Source organism: Malaclemys terrapin, chromosome 1 (assembly GCF_027887155.1).
Source record: "Malaclemys terrapin pileata isolate rMalTer1 chromosome 1, rMalTer1.hap1, whole genome shotgun sequence".
In the NCBI taxonomy this organism is placed as follows: domain Eukaryota; kingdom Metazoa; phylum Chordata; order Testudines; family Emydidae; genus Malaclemys; species Malaclemys terrapin.
Window position 1 is genome coordinate 198,990,903 of NC_071505.1, and position 18,264 is coordinate 199,009,166.

Here is an 18,264-nt window from a genome sequence, read left to right on the forward strand (position 1 = left end):
TCTGAGATGGAGTCATGTTTGAATCCCACGTAACAAGAAGCTGGGTGGCACAAAGCTGCTTTCATCAGGATCTCTCTTACGTTGAACTTCTCTCAACTTCTTAGCCCTGGTCTTAAATCCACTACAGACGGTGCATTTATGCCTCAAGTGCCTTTCTCCCAAAGACTTTAAACAGTGGAGTGAGGATAGCTGACCGGCGTAGCTTTGTTACAGCCCCAACACCACCTAAATCCCACGGATTTAGGCATACCCCAGTTTTGAGCTAAAACCTCAAAGGAAAAGAAGATAAGAACCAAGAATTTTTTCATGATGAGTACCACTAATGGAAATTATAACTACAACTGTACTAAACTAATTATTTACAATACAAAAACCTCAAGTTTTCCTAAACAGAAGAGGAAAGAGCTTGAGAAGTTCTCTCTCTCTCTCTCTCTCAGAACACACACCCCCACCCCCACCCCGCAACTAGTGACCACAGGTGAGGAGAAGGAACTGCAGGGGGTGGGCGGGGTGGTTAGGACAGCTCTACCCCTTTTTAACCTTGGCTACTGGCATGAGCGTGCGTGCGCTGCCCTGAGGGGTACTGGTATGGGAAAACATTCTCCAGCTTTGGTGCACTGTCATGCACACATCTAGAATGAAATGGACACATGCAAGCACTCAAAGAAGAACTGTACATTGTAAATTTCATCCATGTTCAAATGGAAGATTGTGAAGAAATGTAGAAATGTTTCTGAACAAAATTAATGCTTTTGAAGTGAGATAAAACAGCAACTTAACCAAATTTTATCTTATCCAATAATGAAAAAGATAATTTGTCTTACTTTAATATTGTATCATTCTTATGTATAATATAGGATTTTTACAATTGCATTAAAATATTTCTATAATAAAAAAAGAAAGTGACTAGATTTATAGAGTTTCTTTTTAAAACTATAAGATATGACAAACACTGTGTACAACAAAAAGACAGCAATTCCTCCCCAAACCTTAGCTCTTCAAAGACACTGATGAGGTATGACCCTCCTGGATCACTATTTCATACATTTACTAAGATGACAGTAATTCTATAATTCCATTGGCACATCTATATTTGATACAAACTATTCACAGTAGTTGGTTTCATGTTCATTTATGCAGCCTGGGTAACCATAGCTACCTACATCAGATTGTGTCACCAGCTTCAACAATTCTATGAGGAAAATTCCTAAAGTACTCATTGTCCAAAACTGCCATTTTAAAAGAGGTAAGTTAAAAACAGTTGTAGCTCTGTATATATGGCATTTTTCTATATATGCAACAAAATACATAAATCAAAAATCTTAAAAATACTTACTTTCCGCGTTGGACAAAGTGCAGGGATTGCTGTCAACCAAAGCTAACTGAAAATGCTGAAAAAGAATTAATATTGTTTACTTGGTTTTGATAGTCATAATTTAGAGAAATTATTTTAATACAGAAACAAATTTTTATATTTGAAAGCAAATCTACTATTTTACATGAGTCAGTTAGCCTGAAATGCAAGAACTAATATATAATCTTTTGAAATTTTATCTTTAACAGATATATTTCATTAGAGGAAAGTAAAATTATTTTACAGAATGTTTCATGAACTTAAATGACAATACTTCTAACAATTAAGTTTAGAACAGATATTTTATGAAATAGTTAGGGTAGTAAGTTTTTAAAAGAATGACTTCATCATTTGAATGGTTAAGATCTGTTCAAGCATTTATTTGACCTTCACAACAACTGAGACCAAGTCATAGCCATTTCAGAGTCCCATGCAAATAACCGTGCAAGTCATTAAATAGCATATTTACTACAGAAAAATAAACAGATTCAGAAGTACAGTGATTTGAAGCATTTCATCTGTTTATCAAGATATTAAAGCATTAAAAATAAATGACTTCAGATAAAAAGCTACAATTTTCATAACCACTTAGAAATCAATTGTCCCAGTTTTTATTTAAAAAAAAAAGTTTCTGTAAAACATTTGGAATTGTGTCTGACTGTACCGAATATTATAAGATTTCATTTAAAAAATATATAAACTCTGAATTTATTTCTTAAGCATTTCCCTTTTCCAGAGGGGAAGCCAAACAATCAAAGTAATAAAGTTTGTCTACAAGAAAGTTTAGACATGACCAATCATTTTACAGTAGAACCTAAAGTTATGAACTCCAGAATTACAAACTGACCAGTCAACCACACACTTCATTTAGAACCAGAAGTACGCAATCAGGCAGCAGAGATCAAAAGAGGGAAAAAAAAGCAAATACAGTACAGTACCGTGTTAAATGTAAACTACTAAAAAAATAAAGGGAAAGTTTAAAGAAGTTTTTATAAGATAAGGAAACTGTGTGTGCTTTTTTCACTTAAATTAAGATGATTAAAAGCAGCATTTTTCTTCTGCATAGTAAAGTTTTCAAGCTGTATTAAGTCAATGTCCAGTTGTAAACTTTTGAAAGAATAACCATAACGGTTTTTGTTCAGAGTTACGAACAACTTCCATTCCTGGGATGTTTGTAACTCTGAGGTTCTACTGTAGAAGTTTCACATTAATTCAATGAACAGCATTAACATGAAAACTGAGAACTAAGAGTAAGTGGGTGTATCAAAATAGATGGAATATGCATACAAACCTAAATGCTTCAGCATTTTTCAAGAAACTTCATAGAAAACAAATCTCCTATATACAGTGTAGAGTTTGGATTAATATTTTCTTACTGCAATGTACAAGGCCTACTGAATATTGGTACCTACTGCAAGTACTAAATTTCAATGAAGCCGATAAGATACTGTTACAATCTGGATTACAAATCAAGTAACAATGTTTAGATACTGACTAAATCCAAATTTAATATGAAATACAAATCATGCAAATGAGGCTACTGAACAATTATACGTAATCTTGTTACTATGCAAGTATGGCATTTTATTTGCTGGTGTCTAGAGTACCAAGCAGGTAAGCAACAGGAGCTGTTATTAATGAAGCAAGAACATTTAAAACTAAGTTCCGAGTAAGTGATGCACTCACCCTCTTTTCAAGATAGTTGTAAACACAAGGATACCACTCCAATAACATCTCAATAGAATTTGACTCACAAGAATGATACTATAACAAGGGTCCATAATACACTGGACTTTTACTTAGATATATCTATGACCAGCTTAAAATCAAACAATTAAAAAAAAACAATTACAGTGTTACAATTCAAGATAAATTATAAAGACTAGAGCTGCACCACTCAATTACAAGGATGCTCTCTAATCCATACATAAATGGAACAGACATCCTCACTGCATTCTGTCAACTTCATCCATGCATACAAATAGTTGTCAAAAATAAAGTCATCTCAACATTAATTATAAATCCTAGTTTATCACATCAGCATCATGAATACTTTTGAACAATTCAATCACCAAAAAAAGAACACAGAAAACACTGGACACACATGCCTTCCAAAATAAAATGAAAAGATCAGACCAAAACATTAATATTAGCTTATTGTTTAGACTTGCCTGTTTTCTTTTCGAGGGCTCAGCAGTGATAGAGAAGTTAAAATCTCCTCTCACTTGCATTGCAATGCAGGTTGTGTGCCCCAGAGACATCCTTTAGTCTGTTACCATAGCAATACTAAGCAGGCAATTTAAAAATGATTAAAAGAAATTAATCAAAACGTCTCCTTTACATTTTTTCTGATAGAAAAAGATGTACAGACCTGTATATTTAGGCCTGTGCAAGGGCCTAAATTTTACACGGACACTATCATCACCTATTAATGTTTAACATAAAACAGAAAGGTACAGATTTGCTATTATACAAAATGAACAGATCAAAAATGAAATGTTTGACACTTATTTGGCAGTTCCTCTTCAGAACGGTTATGTTCATCAGACCCAGTGAGAACACACAGATAACTGCATAAGTAGAAATGCCCATTTCAGCATTTAAATCTACCCGTATTCAACACTACACAGTGAAACAGCAGGAATATTCTCACTAAATAGGAAACACACACACACACACCCCCTAACAATTTCAAATTCCACAGCATCATCTCAAATATTCCAAAACGTTATCCATTTCTGACTGCACCATTTAGCAAATCACACCATAGAACTACGGATAATCCAGAACAGGTATTTAGATTTTTATAGAAAAATAACAAGGCACTTGTGCAAAACAATTATTACAACGCTGCATATACAAAACCAACAATCTTTCAAGCACATAAACACACATGAACCACCCTACACCTCTAGTTAGTTACAATAAACAACAGCCTCCTTTCAGTTAGTCAATACAGACAAAAAAATAATCATGCATACTAATAAATTAAGCTAATCAGTCACAAACAATCCCATAAATTACTACCATCAACACCAAAATTTACAAAACAGCATGTTAATTTCCAACTCCCATTTCTGCAACAAACAGAAGCAGCTAGCAAACATCTGCACCTCACACAAATATTGCGGTACTGAAGCGGTCTACTGCTGTGTGAAATAGTTGTTATGCAGGAGAGGCCGCTGCAGTTCAGAGACGACATACAATACCTCAAGGCAGACAGCAGTCTATAGAAATTCAAATCCTGAGTAAGAGGATTTACCTAGAAGGCTCTGTTCTGAATGTTAAAAAGTATCTTTTCAAGTGCTACAGCTGAAGTAATGAAATAGCTTGATTTGTAGCAATTTATAATAGTACAATTATCAGAAGACTATTTTGTCTCCTTTAGAGTCCTTGACTTGCCTATGTGATTGTGGTAACAATTTCTGATATAATCTTTCTGAGAAATTTAAAGTACAATGCTTGCGTATGTACTCAATTACTGAATGCATTAAACACAATCATAAAATGAAAATAATTCATCACAGAATTAAATCTAATTTAAAACATTCTATTCACTCTTACTACTAGAAGTGAGTGTATTACAGACACACACAATCACGGATTCTCTTAAAATGTATTTATTGTCCTCATTTACATACCTTTAACATTAAAGAGGCCAAATACATGATTTTTTGTGATTGTTTTAATCCATTAAAAGAAAACCAACAAATACAAAGGTAACATTTGCCAATCTTACTGCAAGGCATTCAATAGGAGTAATTTGTAAATCAAAACCTTTAATAATGTTTTAAAATGGTGAGTCTAGCCACTTTTCTTATCTCTAGTGTGATGTAACAAGTTTTCCTAATTGACAGCTGTACATTTATTTAGCACATTAAGCAAGCCATCATTTGGAAGCGGACAATTCTGACATCAACTTACCACCGGGGAAAGCCTGATCCCAGCTCAGTGCAATTCTGTCAGAGATAGCTTTTTCTGACTATATGACCTAGGTGTGATATGTATGTTCCTTAGAGCTGTCTTTGTTCAGATAACTAGGACACAGTAAGCCTTGCGTAATCAAAGTGTTGGCACATACCCAAGGCGCCATTTGCCAAGCATGGGGGGGGGGGGGGGGGGGAGGATGATGTGCAGCACGTGCTGCCAGATCAACTCTGCTCTCCAGGGTCCTCCAAAGTTGGAATTAATTCATGTTTTATGGAAAGAGGTTTGTGAGGCATAAACATTGTTTCTTTCATCCTGCACTGTACAATCAAAACACCAGAAATCAGCTACGAGAATAGGACAAAAGAAAAGTGTTCAAGACAGAATCAACAAAGGTCATATATTTACATAAACTGAATGAGATCAATCTGTTCAGAAGAATCACTTGTTCAGCCAACCATAGCTGTAAAATCCTACTCAAGTAACAAAACTTAATGAAGACTGGATTTTCACTGGCCAAAAGAAGGTTCTCTCTTCCCAGGCAATCTTCTAAATAGTGCATTGTAATGTTTGTCACAACCATATCTGAGTAGTCATGTTGGCTACAAGTCTGAACATGGCAAGGCATTAAGCCTTTAGTTGACAGCATCTCAGAGGTTAGTTGTTTTTAAACTACAGTCCAAAAGACTACCAGAGGGGAGAAAATGAAGGTGGTTGATTGAGGGCCTGTCTTTGCTGCAGTGTTAGCTCAATTATCTGTACTGGAGTTAACTGCTCTCAAGCTAACCTAGCTCCTGTGAACAGTCACACTGCAAAACAACACTCAAGTAGCACAAAGCATTTGAAATACCAGCAACAGAGTAGCTGAGTCCCCACTGCATTACAGCTCAAGCAGCAGCAGCATTTGGACTTCCAACCCACACCCCCTAACAAATCAAAACGCACCACCTAGCTGAAGCTAGAGATGTGTGCATGGGAACTGGGTAGGGACAACACTAAACTTATACTTTGAGCTAACACTGCAGAGAAGACAAGCCAAGAAATGTGAATTGCTGTATTAAATAATCTAGTATGAAGTTAAGGTCTATAGACTGAAAAAAATGGAGTGCTACTGATATTCATTAGCCTGAATTTTTAAAGATTTTTGAATCACACTTATTTTTCTTTTTACTGTTTATTTTTCTTTTAAGAAATCAGCAGCACAGAATGTCAAACAAGCCAATTTTTAGCAATTTACTCCTTTGTAATTACAGGATACAGTGACTAGAATATTTTCTATATAATACTTCAGTTTTCCAAAGTAGCAAACTGATTAGGAGAAATGCATATATGCATTTATGCAAATATCCTTAATGCATGAGATTCAGTGATCCATAATAAAAAAAAATGCTGTATGAACAACTCCAGCTGTTGATTCAATTACAGAGCTTCCTACCTTGTTAAGTAATTATGATTTATCAAAGAACATGTGTGGGTATAATCATACAGATAAATAAAACTTGTCAATTTGTGTAAGAGTTAAAGAGCACTTTAACTTGCAACCCTTATTTTCTGTTTACCTATAATTGTTTAAAAATAATCTTTTGACAGATTTTATCATGCTTGGGCTTCAGCCCACAAAATGCTTTTTTTTCTTTAGACTGAGACAGCCACCTGAACAGCTAAAGATACAAGTACAAAGAAATGTTCATCTTTTTAAAAGTATTTTATACTTTTTTCAAATAGTTCCCAGAGGAATAGGATTACAGTGAAATATTTTGCATTAATGAGTTTAAATATTAACTAAGACTTTTCATTAGTAAATGTAATTGAACTATTTCAACCATTGTTGTTCCAATTAAAAATTGATTTAAGAACTTTAAACTTGACATATTTACAGCTCTTAATTAATGCTTTAACCATGTTTGAAAAATAAATGTGGTGAAACAAAGAAGGTGGATACAGACTGTAGTCATCTCTCCCACAAAGTGGTTTTCCAACCTGCATGTAACTGGGCAGGAGTTCTGCTACACATTGCTCATTGGGCTCTGTAAGTCTCTTTTGTAGACAGCAAAACAACCAAATGAGGTTGTGTGGTTGATGTCTTCTAAAAATGGGTTATGAAAAATCCACCCACCTATGTCAGCTGCTCATAGCTTTCCTAAAGACAGAGTCCTACTCATCCTGAGAGAGAGTATTTTTCCAGTCTGATTATGATTAGGTCCAGATTAGGGCTGTCAAGCGATTAAAAAAAATTAATCACACTGTTAAACAAGAATAGAATATCATTTATTTAAATATTTTTGGGTGGTTTTCTACATTTTCAAACGTATTGATTTCAATTACAACAGAATGCAAAGTGTACAGTGCTCACTTTATATTTATTTTTGATTACAAGTATTTGCACTGTAAAAAAACAGAAATAGTATTTTTCAATTCACCTAATACAAGTACCATGATGTGATCTCTATATCATGAAAGTTGAACTTACAAATGTAGAATTATGTCCAAAAAGAACTGCATTCAAAAATAAAACAATGTAAAATTTTAGAGCCTGCAAGTCCACTCAGTCCTACTTCTTGTTAAGCCAATCACTCAGACAAACAAGTTTGTTTTCATTTGCAGGATATAGTACTTCCCGTTTCTCGTTTACCTCACCTGACAGTGAGAACAGGCGTTCTCATGGCACTGTTGTAGCCAGAATCACAAGATATTTACATGCCAGATGCACTAAAGATTAATATGTCCCTTCCTGCTTCACCCACCATTCCAGGGGACATGCGTCCATGCTGATGACTGGTTCTGCTCAATAAGAATCCAAAGCAGTGCGGACCAAAGCATGTTCATTTTCATTATCTGAGTCAGATTCCACCAATAGAAGGTTGATTTTCTTTTTTTTTTTTTTTTTTTTTTTGGTGGTTCAGGTTCTGTAGTTTCCACATCAGAGTGTTGCTCTTTTAAGACTTCTGAAAGCATGATCTACGCCTCGTCCCTCTCAAGATTTTGGAAGGCATTTCAGATTCTTAAATCTTGGGTCAAGTGCTGTAGCTATCTTTAGAAATCTCACGTAGGTATCTTCTTTGCATTTTGTGAAATCTGCAGTGAAACTGTTCTTAAAATGAACATGTGCTGGGTCATCATCTGAGACTGCTATAACATTAAATATATGACATAATGCAGGTAAAACAGAGCAGGAGACATTGAATTCCTTGGGGGAGAATTGTGTCACAAATTTAATTAAGTCATTTTTTTTAACGAGTGTCATCAGCATGGAAGAAGCATGTCCTATGGAATGACGGTCGAAGCATGAAGGGGCATACGAATGTTTAGCTATCTGGCACATAAATACCTTGCAAAGCTGGCAACAAAAGTGCCATACAAATGCCTGTTCTCACTTTCGAGTAACATTAGGGTTACCATACGTCCGGATTTTCCCGGACATGTCCGGCTTTTGGGGGCTCAAATCCCCGTCCGGGGGGAAATCCCCCAAAAGCCGGGCATGTCCGGGAAAATCGGGAGGGAGGGCTGGGCCGGGGTCGCGGGGCCGGGCGCGCGGTGCCGGGCCGGGGCCGCGGGGTCGGGCCGCCGAGGGGGTGCGCGGGGCCGGGGGGTCGGGCCGGGAGCCGGGCCGCCGGGGGGGTGCGCTGGGCCGCGGGGCCGGGAGCCGGGCCGCCGGGGGGGTGCGCGGGGCCGGGAGCCGGGCCGCCGGGGGGGTGCGCTGGGCAGCGGGGCCGGGAGGTCGGGCCGCCGGGGGGGTGCGTTGGGCCGCGGGGCCGGGAGCCGGGGGGTCGGGCCGGGAGCCGGCCTGCCGGGGGGGGGTGCGTTGGGCCGCGGGGCCGGGAGCCGGGGGGTCGGGCCGGGAGCCGGGCCGCCGGGGGGGTGCGCTGGGCCGCGGGGCCGGGAGCCGGGGGTTGCGCTGGGCCGCCGGGCCGGGAGCCGGGGGGTGCGCTGGGCCGCCAGGGGCCGGCTGGCAGTGCTGGGCGGGCCGGGGGTGGTCGGCCGGGGCCGGCACCCCAGGGCCGCAGCCGACCCAGGCTGGAGCCGCCGGGGGGCCAGCCTGGGCCGCACCTCCTCCCCCCACACCGCCCCTTACCTGCCCAGGCTTCCCGCGAATTAAATGTTCGCGGGAAGCAGGGGAGGGGGCGGAGACTTTGGGGAGGGGGCGGAGTTGGGGCGGGGGAGGGGGCGGGGCTGGGGGCGGGGCTGGGGGCGGGGCCAGGGCCCCGTGGAGTGTCCTCCTTTTGGAGGCACAAAATATGGTAACCCTAAGTAACATTGTAAATAAGAAGAGGGCAGCATTATCTCCTGTAAATGTAAACAAACTTGTTTGTCTTAGCGATTAGCTGAACAAGAGGTAGGACTGAGTGGACTGGCAGGCGCTGAAGTTTTACATTATTTTGTTTTTGAGTGCAGTTATGTAACAAAAAAAAAATCTACATTTGTAAGTTGCACTTTCACAACAAAGAGATTGCACTAAAGAACTTGTATAAGGTGAATTGAAAAACACAATCTCTTATTTTTACAGTGCAAATATTTGCAATAAAAAATAATACACACTTTGATTTCAATTACAACACAGAATACAATATATATGAACAAGTAGAAAAACATCCAAAATATTTAATAAATTTCAATTGGTATTCTATTGTTTAACAGTGCAATTAAAACTGCGATTAATTTTTGAGTTAATCGTGTGAGTTATCTGCGATTAATCAACAGCCCTAGTCCAGATACTTTGTGTCAAGGTCTCCTTCATTCAGTGGCATTCCACTGTAACAGACTAGAAATGCCATAGCAGCTTCATATAAATTAAGAAATGGATGGTTTCACTGAATAAATGTAAAACTGAATATTACAATCAATATCGTATTCCTAGTGCTACACCTCTACCCCGATATAACACAAATTCGGAAATAACGCAGTAAAGCAGCGCTCGGGGGAGGGAGGGAGGAAGGGAGCTGCGTGCTCCGGCGGATCAAAGCAAGTTCGATATAGCGCAGTTTCACGTATAACACAGTGAGATTTTTTGGCTCCCGAGGACAGCGTTATATCGGGATAGAGGTGTATTTGTTTTAGTGATTGGGAATAGGAGTCTGTTGGGGAGTCTGATAAGGTATGAAATGGTTTAGGATTGTGCAGTAAATATTACCTGGCTGATTCTGTTGAAGTGATCAGTAATAAAGTAATGACCTTTAAATAGTCACAGAATTTAAGGCCAATTCATCTACTCTGACTACTGTCTACCACAGACCACTAATGCATTCGTCATCATTATACTTCAGAATTAGCACCGCATTGTGATGAATAGGCAACTCATGCCTCTCAGATGTTTCTGAAGACAACATTGCACCAGTTTTCACAAAGTTTGTCAGAGGAATATTTTCTTTACAACCACAAGGACTCGAAACATTTTTTAAAAATGTAAGCTTAAAGTCTAGAGCAACATTCAAAAAGTGCTGGATTCTGTGCCAAACTCTGGGGCCACAATATCAGAGTACAAAAGGTCCTAATTATAATTTGCCAGCCTGAACTCTAGCAATGTTAAGTCAATGTAAAAGTAATGATTTTAAAAAGCATTCTAAATAGGGTTGATTTCATGCTTTGTAAAGAGCACCACTCTAATAATTATAATCCTAAACCTTAAAATAGTAAAAAATGTATGTTTAAAACTGCTTACATAAAATATAGGTGATTTATGTTAATGTTCTAAAATTGTGTACAAATCATGGAAAACATTGACCTTTCCTCTTCGCCTCAAGACTCCTACTGACGATGACTCATCTCTTGGCATTAAAAGACCATTACTTTATTCTTAGCAATAACAAACAAACAAAAGTTTAAATACCATCAAAAACTATTACAGTATTTCAGACTACATTAACCGTGCTATAATTTGTGGGGCCCCAAACAGCCAGAAGAGATCATAATATGGAGAGCTGCCTCCCCTTCCTGTCAAACAGGAAGACTAAACTGAACAATGAGTTGCTATGTCAGCACCCAGCCCCAGACAATTGTTCGTTCTTAAGGCCAGCTCTGTTAGTTCTGAACAATTATCTGAAGCTGGCTACATCCTATTACTCATAACTGTCTTTTAGTGTCCTGAATCTTTGTACCAAGGTCCTCACAATAAAAGTCAAATTAATTCCAATATTCCAAGATGTGGGTAACCCATCTGCCACTGTCCCTCTGGAAAGATGGAATGTTCATTACCCATGAAAACTTCCTACCCCTACCTCTTGGTTAAGACTCCTTGGGAGACTATCACCATCAGGGCCATTCCTAGGGGACTGCGGGGCTTGGCACATTAGAAACTTCGTGCCTATCTCCCGTGGTGTGCTCCCCCTGGCTCCGCCCCCACTCCACCCGTTCCCCCAAGGCTCCACCACCACCCTGCTTCTTCCCCACCTAGTTCTGCCCTCTCCCCCGAGCACGCTGTGCCCTCTCTCCTTTCCCTGCACCCCAGCGCCTCCTGACACCATGAAACATCTGATCCATGGAAGGCCCTGGGAGGGAGGGAGAGGTGCTGATTGGCGGGGCCCCCCCGGTGGGCAGGAGGCACTGGGGGGGAAGGGGAGGTTCTGGTAGGGGGGCTCCTCGCCCCCTGCCTGCCGTTCGCCTCCTCACTTCGCTGGCCCGCCCGCCTCACCTCCTCACCTGTGGGGCCGCCCAGAGCGCGGGGCCCAGGGCGGTTGCCCTGATTCGCCATACCCAAGGGATGGCTCTGATCACCACTCTACTTTCTTCATCTTTCTTACTTTCATAGAATCATAGAATATCAGCGTTGGAAGGGACCTCAAGAGGTCATCTAGTCCAACCCCCTGCTCAAAGCAGGACCAATTCCAAACTAAATCATCCCAGCCAGGGCTTTGTCAAGCCGGGCCTTAAAAACCTCTGAGGAAGGAGACTCCACCACCTCCCTAGGTAAAAAAAATAAATGGAGATATCCTATGTCCTAGAATTGGAAGGGACCTTGAAAGGTCATTGAGTCCAGCCCCCTGCCTTCACTAGCAGGACCAAGTACTGAGTTTGCCCCAGATCCCTCAGAGGCCCCCTCAAGGATTGAACTCACAACCCTGGGTTTAGCAGGCCAATGCTCAAACCACTGAGCTATCCCTCCCCCAAAATTAATGGAGATATCCCATCTCCTAGAACTGGAAGGGACCTTGAAAGGTCATCGAGTCCAGCCCCCTGCCTCCACAAGCAGGACCAAGAAACTTTGTGCTTTCCATTTAGGGATTTTTTTTCCTGACCTGTGCAGCCTCTAACCACAACTCTGTGTGAAACTGCAGAAGTTCTCTGAGTATGACCAGTTGGACTCACTGGTCACTAAGCACTTCCTGACGAGGCAGGCATTAGAAAGATTTGGTCCACAGAGAATCCCGATGGTCAGACATATTTTTGTTTAGCCAAATTACAATGGTTTAAAAATACTTAGTACAAATGCATTTTTTTAAGTCAAGATTTTTTTAAGCAACTATCTCCCAATGTTATAGTGGCGCTGTGAACACATGAAAAACTTGTCTCACTCCATTTGATATCTGAATGCAACACGTGATAGACCATAGCTCTAAGGAACCTCTGCCTCATTCCAGATATCTGAAGATTTATACAGAATGAGGCTAGGCTCCACTGAAATGAAGAAAATTATTAACAAGATTGCCAACTGTAAAACCAGGTCAACTGATTTTCCATCAGGATAATTTTGCCCAAGAAGTCTGCATTAACTTCTGAGTATGTTACAATGGAAAATACTGAAGTAAATGAACCAGTCAGGAAACTACAGCTGTTATGTTCCCAAGTCTATTACACTATTAAAGTTTCACTTTTTAGGAACAGCAGCAAATACTAGAAAAAATGCAAAATATGAAGAAAAATAAGCAGATTTGCAATCAACATAGCAGTGTAACATCAGTTACTTATGTCACAAGTTTCAGAATCAGCTTTGTTACATATCAATTTTCCTTGTTACATCACAATTAAATTCAGTGACAGAACTATATCAGATGGCTCAATGGTAAGAGTTTAATATCCAGTTTCTATAAACAAACAGCTTTGTTTTTCTAAAAGTGAAATGCTCAAAATTTTCTCACTGTATAATTAAAGAAAAATTAATACTTCCTTGTAAATTAACTGTTACATTTTTTCTGTGCCCAAACCATTCCTTAAAAAAATCCCTCCAGTCCTCTCTTCTTTTTCTGGCCTACACTCAAAGGATCCAATGCCATGTGCATGCCACAAATACAAAGGAATAGGGCAAAATGGTACAGCATTCAAGCCTACTCATGATCTGCCAAACCTCCAGCCTTTCCCAGTCCTGCTTTGTCACTTTATTTCTTACTTACAGACACACACACACCCCTTCTCCCTCTAATCAAAGTTACCCACTCTGCCTGAGGCTCATGAGCTGGGATTTCTTCTCCTGACAGGGAATGGAAAGCTAGTTGCAAATGTGTTCCTGGGTATTACAAAGGTTGAGGCAGAAGTACTCCTCTGATTAATGCTCTACTTCCCTCTTTGATGATGTGCTTCAGACAGATGCAAAATACAGATCTGAGGAAAAGTAAACTGGCAGAAAGTGGAAAGCAAAACAGTTCTACATTCCCAATGCCCAATATTTTTTCTTATTGGTTTTAGGCAAGTTGAGTTACAGAGTGCAGAATGAGATAAAAGAAGAACAGATATATGTATAGACTCAAGAGGGTTTAATATACAGAAATATAGCCTTAAAATTACATTTCACGTTCAAATATTTTCTGCCCTGCAATGTGGATTTCACTGTATAATATGAAGTTCCTATTAAAAAAAAAAAATTCCTTCTTCCAGGACAGGTGAATTTAAGGTTACAGGTTTGTACTACAGAGTGAGAAAAGGAAGGACTGGAGAGAGCAAGAGCGAACAAAACAAATGATATGTAAGGAGAGAAATTACAGAAGGAAACCAAAGAATGGGGCAGGAGAGGGGACAGAAAAGGAAGGAAACAAAAGAAGATGCAGAAGTTGGGGGTGGGAAGGAGTATTCTACACTAAGAAACAGTTTCTAACTGATCAGACAGTGATTTCTTTCCCTAAGAGGTCATTCAGGCACTAGGAAGTGCAAGAGTAATCAGGATGTGTTGTCAGGTAGGAAAATTGTAACAAAATAAAAAGATGAAGGGGAGCTGATTTTATTTTGAATAAATGCTTCCTGACTGCACCAATTCCTAAACATTTTCTCTTTGTTTTCAATGGGGGAGACAAAGGAGGGAAAGATCTCTAGAACCTAAACTGCCAATGTTAGTCTCTCCTTTACCATCCTCTCCATCTCCCTTCTATATACTTTCCTTCCTCGTGCACTGACCCAAGAATTTGTACACTCAATTTAAACTGCTGGAATGCCAGTGCCTACCCACAGCTTTGTCAGGCTTTTCATTTGGCACTTAAACACTCTATTGTTACCCTCTCTGAGAGACTCTACAATTACTAAAATATTGTGTATAAGTATACTTCTACTTTCAAAATTACGATATTACTAATGTAAACGTATAGATTATTAGCAGTTTTAAAATGCAATGAAATTTGCAATAATTGCCAAACAGAATTTAAGAATTTTAAAACCTACCTTTAAACTAGACTCATAGTCTGTATTCACTTTGAACATAAGCCCAAGTCGCAAATGAATTTCCTTGGCTCGACAAAAGCTGGGATCAACATAAAGCACCTCCTGAAATGCTTTAATCGCCCTGGAAAAACAAACATTAAAAAATGGCAACATTTTATGCAATGTTACTTTATAATCAGTGCATGTTATTATTACATAGTAAAAAATTAAAAGCAGAAAACTGTTACGGGTAAACACATCAAGATCAATTTTATGTAGAAAGATGGTAACTTCACTTTTTTGTTGCATAGTTTTCAGTGTTTACTTCAAGTGTTAAAAAAAATCTGTACTTCTAACACCCTAGTGGACTACAGATCTAACTTAAAAGTTGAACTCTCTCCATTCCATAGGAGAAATTGCATGACATACTGTTTGTTTTTGATTAACATCCCAATTTTTTTCATTTCAGAAAAGTTGGACAAAATAAGAACAATTGGTAACAAATTATAACTTTTAAGAACAACAAGGGGTAGACGGTCTGCTCCACCTCTGCCTCTGCTCCTGGCTGGTTACAACTCCGTCTCTGGAGATATTTAAGAGTAGGTTAGATAAATGTCTATCAGGGATGGTCTAGACAGTATTTGGTCCTGCCATGCGGGCAGGGGACTGGACTCGATGACCTCTTGAGGTCCCTTCCAGTCCTAGAATCTATGAATCTATGAAACTACCTGGGAGCAGAAGCTGCTGGTGAGAGTAGGAAGACAGAACCAGCATTAGAAGTTCAGGAGTGATCACCCACCACTCTCACAGTGGCCTCAGGCATCTTCATTTACAGAACTCTGTCCCCCACTCCTCAAAACACACCCGACCAGCTACTCAGTTGCCTAAAGAGTCAACTGCTGCCCAAGTTCTCTCTCCAGCATCAACCCCCTCCCCTCCAGTTGCCCAAGCATGTTCCTATACTTTTGCCAATTCCATCCCCAGCCCAATACGTGGACAGTGTGGTAGGAGCAGGATCCTGTTTCTCTTTTCCATCCTTGCATGCTTTTGCTATTCCAGAAGTGAGAGGAGGGTCTGATTTTACTTCCTCATCCTTCCCACGCCTGCTCCCACTCATGTTGGAAGGCAAAAATCAGTTTGTAAGAAACATCACTTGAAGCTACACAAAATTTGGCAACTACAGTAACACAGACTCAGGATATCATTTCCTAGACTATTTTTATTCACAAGACCTGTCTACCTTAGAGAGATGGTAAACAGAAAAACTGCACACAAGCAACTCTACTTGCAAAACCTCTCTGCTAAGGCACTACTGGTTGCCTTTTACCCAAGAAGTAGCTCATTCTGATTCTTGGTTGCAGTGTTGTTGTAGCTGTGTTGGTCACAGGATATTAGAGAGACAAGATAAGTGAAGTCTTTTATTGAACCAACTTCTGTTGGTGAAAGAGGAAGCTTGAAAGCTTGAAGTTGGTCCAATAAAAGATATTACCTCTTCCACCTTGTCTTTCTGGCTCTTGGTGTCAGTCCTGCCCTTGGCACACTATAACCCTGTCTATACGAGGGAAAAATTATGTTTTTTATCTAACTTGTTTAAAGATGTTTTACCAATATATTATCTAGCATATTAAGTAACTGGCCCATCGACTTTAACAAGGTTTTAGCTGGTAACTGTAAACATAAGAATCCCAGTTATTTTTCCTAGTCTAGACAGAGTCTGTAGGACCTTGTATCCTACCAGTACTCTCACCTGAGAAGTCCCTTAGCCGAAGTCATGATGAATAAGTTTCCTCACAACACTGGCAAAAATGTACTCTAATTCACACCAAGATACAGGTTCACACTATGCAGGCATTTTTACCACTGCCTCATTTAATCCTGCACTGGAGCTGCCTGACTGGGCACTGGAGATGAATCACCGTTCAACCTTCCTATGGAGTTAGCCATATTAAAGTAAATGAATTAAAACTGAAACATGTATTTCATTATGAACATTCCCCATATAGTGATACAATCTTTAATTACACATACTATTTTTTCCCCACAGGAACCTGCCTCATCCAGTGCACAAAATAGACCTGACTCTAGGGATCAACCAGGGTTGTGTAGTGAAGGAAGCTGTCTTCTGTAGAATCCCGGCCTCATTTGTTGCAGAAGCTGGGAAGTGTGTAGTAAATAAGACAGGTGATTGCAGGAAGAGAGAAGACAGTCTCATGGTTAAGACAGCTGAATGCCACCCTGAAGAACTGGATTCTAACTCTGCCTCCGCCATACATATCCCATGTGATATTAAGCAAGTCACTTAAGCCAAACTTTTCACAGGTAGTCACTAATTGTGTGTTCCTCATTTTCTGGGTGGTCGACTTGAGTTTCTGGGGTCCAATTTGCAGAAGTGCTGAGTGCTCATAGCTGCAACTGAAAACAATGGGATCTGTGCTTTGAATATATGAAGTGGGACAGAATGCTAACTTTGAAAAAATCAAGTCAATGTGTCTTAAATTGGGCACCTAAAACGAGTGGATACATTTGCACTTAAACTCTGTGTCAGTTCCCCATTTCTAAAATGCAGATAAATCCCATCTCTTCTCACAAGGGTGGTGTTACCATAAATTCATTTCTGTCTATGAAGCACTCAGATACTGTAAAAAACGGTTACCTTTTTGTAACTTGTTCTTCGAGATGTGTTGCTCATATCTATTCTAGTTAGATGTGTGCGCGCGCGCCGTGTGCACGGATGTCGGAAACTTTTACCCTAACAGCTAGCCGTCGGACCGGCTGGGGAGCCCCCTGGAGTGGCGCCGAAATGGCAATCAATACAAGCCCCTGCCGGCCCGATCCCCATTCAGTTCCTTCTTGCCGGCTACTCCGACAGAGGGGAAGGGGGTGGGGGGGATGGAATAGATATGAGCAACACATCTCGAAGAACAACAGTTACAAAAAGTTTCAGAGTAACAGCCGTGTTAGTCTGTATCTGCAAAAAGAAGAACAGGAGTACTTGTGGCACCTTAGAGACTAACAAATTTATTAGAGCATAAGCTTTCGTGGACTACAGCCCACTTCTTCGGATGCATATAGTTACAAAAAGGTAAGTAACCATTTTTTCTTCCAGTGATTTTAGGTGATTCCAAGCCTTACTTTGGAGGTGGGTCAGAGTCAAGGAACCGCAGATTGAAGGATCGCTCTGTCAAAGGCTGCATCATCCCGAGAATGCTGGACGATGGCATAGTGGGACGTGACGGTATGAACCGAGGCCCAAGTGGCAGCCCTGCAGATTTCCTGAAGAGGAATGTGTGCCAGAAAGGCAGCTGACGACGCCTGAGATCTCGTGGAGTGAGCCGTAACAGCAGGCGGAGGGACGTTTGCCAGGTTATAGCAAGCACGAATGCACCCGGTGATCCACGAAGATATTCATTGAGAGGAAACCGGGGCGC

The 18,264-nt window shown here is 40.2% G+C and overlaps 1 protein-coding gene across 9 annotated transcripts in view; it reads right to left on the bottom strand.

Moving 5' to 3' along the window:
* Positions 1-18,264, bottom strand: part of KDM6A (lysine demethylase 6A) — a 293,777-nt gene that overhangs the window by 107,979 nt on the left and 167,534 nt on the right. For all 9 annotated transcript variants that reach the window (XM_054005415.1, XM_054005424.1, XM_054005442.1 and 6 more), the window contains 2 exons: positions 14,858-14,978; positions 1,337-1,391 (listed from right to left, as the gene is read on the bottom strand). In XM_054005415.1, coding sequence (XP_053861390.1) covers positions 1,337-1,391; positions 14,858-14,978 — 176 coding nt within the window. The remainder of the gene's footprint in view (positions 1-1,336; positions 1,392-14,857; positions 14,979-18,264) is intronic.